We start from the raw sequence: 3,542 nt of genomic DNA, 5'->3' as shown, positions 1-3,542 counted from the left end.
GCGAGGGGAGGGCTGGGGAAGGACGCCCGGCCAAGAGCCAGGAAGAGGGGAAGCCCCTCGGTGGAAGGGACGAGTTTGAGGACCTGGAGTGGTCCGAGGAGGTCCAGAAGCTACAGGAGCAGCAGCTGCGCAGCGACCTCCTGGACCAGTACCGTTCCCTGCTGGTGGAGCGGAACCGCTCCCAGCGCTACAACCTGTACCTGCAGCACAAGATCTTCGAGGCGCTGCGCAAAAAGAAGGGCCTGGAGGCCGCGGAGGTGCCTGACCGGGGCGCAGAGGCAGAGGCCCCCGAGAAAGAGCAAGCGTACCTGCGCCATCTGGGCATGCTGGAGGACCTGAAGAAGCAGCAGGCAGACGACCTGCAGTGGTACCACCAGGAGCTGGGCCAGTTGAAGCAGCAGTGCCAGGAGAAGCTCTCAAGAGTGGAGAAGGAGTGGCGGCGCTTCCAGGCACTCAAGAAGCAGGTGGTGATGCAGGCCATGGGCAGCTGTCGGATGAGGGGCGGGCGCCAGGCTGCTCTGCGAGAGGTGGAGCAGATCTTGGCGTTGGAGGATAAAAAGGAGAAGGAGATGAGCGCCGTGCGGCTGGAGAACGTGCAGCTGAAGCAGAGCCTGGTGCATTTTGAAACCAGGATGAGGACCCAGGAGGACCTGACCCAGGGTCTGCTTCTTATTGACTTTGAACAGCTGAAGATTGAGAACCAGACCTTCAATGAGAAAATTGAGGAACGAAATGAGGAACTTTTAAAACTTCGCAACAAGGTGACCAACAGTGTGCAAGTAATAACCCACATGAAGGAAAAGCTGCACTTCATGGACACGGAGAACGCGTGCAAAAAGACACAGCTGGCAGAAATCGAGGCCCAGGTCGCCCAAGGGAGAGACATCCTGACCAAGACGAAGCAAGCCCGAGAGGGGCTGCGGACAGACAACGTCAGGCTGAATCAGAAGTGCGGGCTTCTAGGCAAGGACTCACTTCTTCGGGACTTGGAAGAAAAAGTGGACAAGACCCAACTACTCCACCAGCGCCTGGAATCCCTGAAGCGCCACCACGCTGGGCTCACTTTGTCCTGCAGAGGCGTGAGGCAAAAGATCAGGGAGGCCAAAGCCTTTCTCCCCTCTTGACCAGATCGATGAGAAGAGTCTGCAAAACACTTCATCCTCAGGACATGCTGTCCTGCTTCATTACCTTTGTTGCTATTCTTAGAAAGGCCTGTGTCCTTTGGGACGGGACTATATTTTGTATTTATCTCAAAACGTTTTAGCTTCCAAATCAGTGCTGAGCCCAAAACTGGGTTAGGAGTTTTATTTGGGACTGAGCAAAAATAGGTCCAGAAAAGCAAACAAAGCGTGATTTAATGTAACTGACTTCTCATGAAAAACTGAGGAAAGTCTCAAGTCTGAGCAATTCCGTAATTTCAGTGATTTAATACTAAGGAGTCCTGTTCCTCTTTCGTATGTAGGAGGGTTTAAAAGTTCAGTGAATGGGCAAGGTACACAAAAACCCTGTGCATTAAGCTAATTATTAAATTATTTGGATGTATTAAACTGTGTAGTCCCGAGACACTGTTTCAGTTAGAAGCTCACTAATCCCCTTAGATTAATTGTAAATTGTTTTATATGTGACTAGCACAAGCTTAGGGGGCAATACATATATCTAGGAAACAGGAGAAATGATAAACAGGAGAGAAGTTGGTGTTTCCTCATCGTCCTTTTTTCAATGAAAGGGAGTTCAGTTTACTCACTGTTGATGTTTGTTTCTGCTTCAATGACAGCCTTCAATTATTATTATTATTATTTTCCTTGAGACAGGGTCTCTGTTGCCCAGGCTGGAGTGCAGTGACAGGATCTCGGCTCACTGCAACCTCCGCCTCCCAGGTTCAAGCGATTCTCCCACCTTAACCTCCCAAGTAGCAGGGATTACAGGCATGGGCCACACACCCAGCTCATTTTTGTATTTTTAGTAGAGATGAGGTTTCACCGTGTTGGCCGGGCTGGTCTCGAACTCCTGGCCTCAAGTGATACACCCGCCTCGGCCTCCCAAAGTGCTAGTATTACAGGCATGAGCCACCGTGCCCAGCCTGACAGTCTTCAATTCGAATGAAACATGTTCTTGGATCCTCTGAAGAAATGCATTAATCTGCACCAAAAAATGAAATTTTGTTTTCCAGTGAAAACAAAATGACAATTGTATTGCATGCTTTGCAAGGTGTAAAATATATGACACAGTGGCCGCTGGCATCACAGGAGACAGAACCTTCTGTATCAGCTGGTATTTCAGATCTCGACAACAGGACCCTTGCTATACACGAGTTCACTGAGTATCAAATAGTAAAATGCCTCTTATTCCTTGTGTTAAAAATACCTGATAGGTCTATTTCCTTAATGCAATATCAGTGATTATCTTGGAGCTAGGGGCTTGTTTTCATTTTTTCTTAATCCTAGATTGAATTTTGAGATGTGCAGATTTGGGGTTAAACATATTCTCCCACTCCTAAACTTAAGTGAATCATAAAAAAATGCAACACGATTTTTGGTGCTGGATACCTCTGAAGAACAGTGGGAACCCTGGGCAGGGGACTTAGTCGTGAACTTTATCTGGATGCCATGATTTTGAATTTTCTCTTTTTTTTTTTTTGAGACGGAGTCTGACTCTATCGCCCAGGCTGGAGTGCAGTGGCGTGATCTCAGCTCACTGCCACCTCCACCTCTCGGGTTCAAGCGATTCTCTTGGCTTAGCCTCCTGAGTGGCTGGGATTACAGGCGCCCGCCACCTCACCTGACTAATTTTTTGTATTTTTTAGTGGAAATGGGGTTTCACCATATTGCCAGGCTAGTCGTCTCAAACTCCTGACCTCATGATCTGGCCGCCTCGGCCTCCCAAAGTGCTGGAATTTACAGGCATGAGCCACCGCGCCTTGTCCATGATTTTGTTTTCTAAAGCCTGCTCCCTTGCAAGCCAATGAAGGTTGATTAAAATTCCTTTTCTAACTTTCATGACTCAAATACACTTTTTTATATCAAACCACTCAAAAGTAGTAATGAGTTAAATAAAAAAGCTTTAGGCTGGTTGCCATGGCTCACACCTGTAATTCCAACATGTTGGGAGGTCGAGGCAGGTGGACTACTTGAGCCCAGGAGTTTGAAACCAGCCCGAGAAACATCGCAAAACCCCGTCTCTATAAAAATACAAAAAGATTAGCCAGGTGTTGTGGCACATGCCTGTGGTCCCAGCTCCTCAGGAGGCTGAGGCTGAGGTGGGAGGATCAACTGAGCCCAGGGGGTGGAGGCTGCTGTGAGTAGTGGTCATGCCACTGTACTCCAGACTGGGTAACACAGTGAGACCCTGTCTCCAAAAGCTTTGCTTTCTGCTCCCATTGTCACTCACTTACTCACTAACACTTTAGTCTTCCCTCTTCGCTTTTCTTCAAAGCCAAAGCAAATCACTGGCAAACAGAACTTCCTGTGTGCCTCAAACTAAAAGCAGGATAGGCCCACTGGGTTCTTCTGTAGTTGGGGAGGCCTCAAGTGGAACTGGCAATG

General features: G+C 48.5%; 1 protein-coding gene across 1 annotated transcript; it reads left to right on the top strand.

Annotated features, from left to right (window-relative positions):
* Window positions 1-11: 11 nt before the first annotated feature.
* Window positions 12-1,547, top strand: CCDC96 (coiled-coil domain containing 96; the record flags this gene model as incomplete). The annotated part of the gene is made up of 1 exon (XM_012002166.1): window positions 12-1,547. A coding segment is annotated over one exon (1,113 nt), but the record flags the coding sequence as incomplete, so codon positions are not given.
* Window positions 1,548-3,542: the final 1,995 nt, after the last annotated feature.

Source organism: Mandrillus leucophaeus, unplaced genomic scaffold, assembly GCF_000951045.1.
Source record: "Mandrillus leucophaeus isolate KB7577 unplaced genomic scaffold, Mleu.le_1.0 Scaffold68, whole genome shotgun sequence".
In the NCBI taxonomy this organism is placed as follows: domain Eukaryota; kingdom Metazoa; phylum Chordata; class Mammalia; order Primates; family Cercopithecidae; genus Mandrillus; species Mandrillus leucophaeus.
The sequence above is the reverse complement of the archived record's forward strand: the minus strand, read 5'-3'. Positions and strand labels throughout refer to the sequence as shown.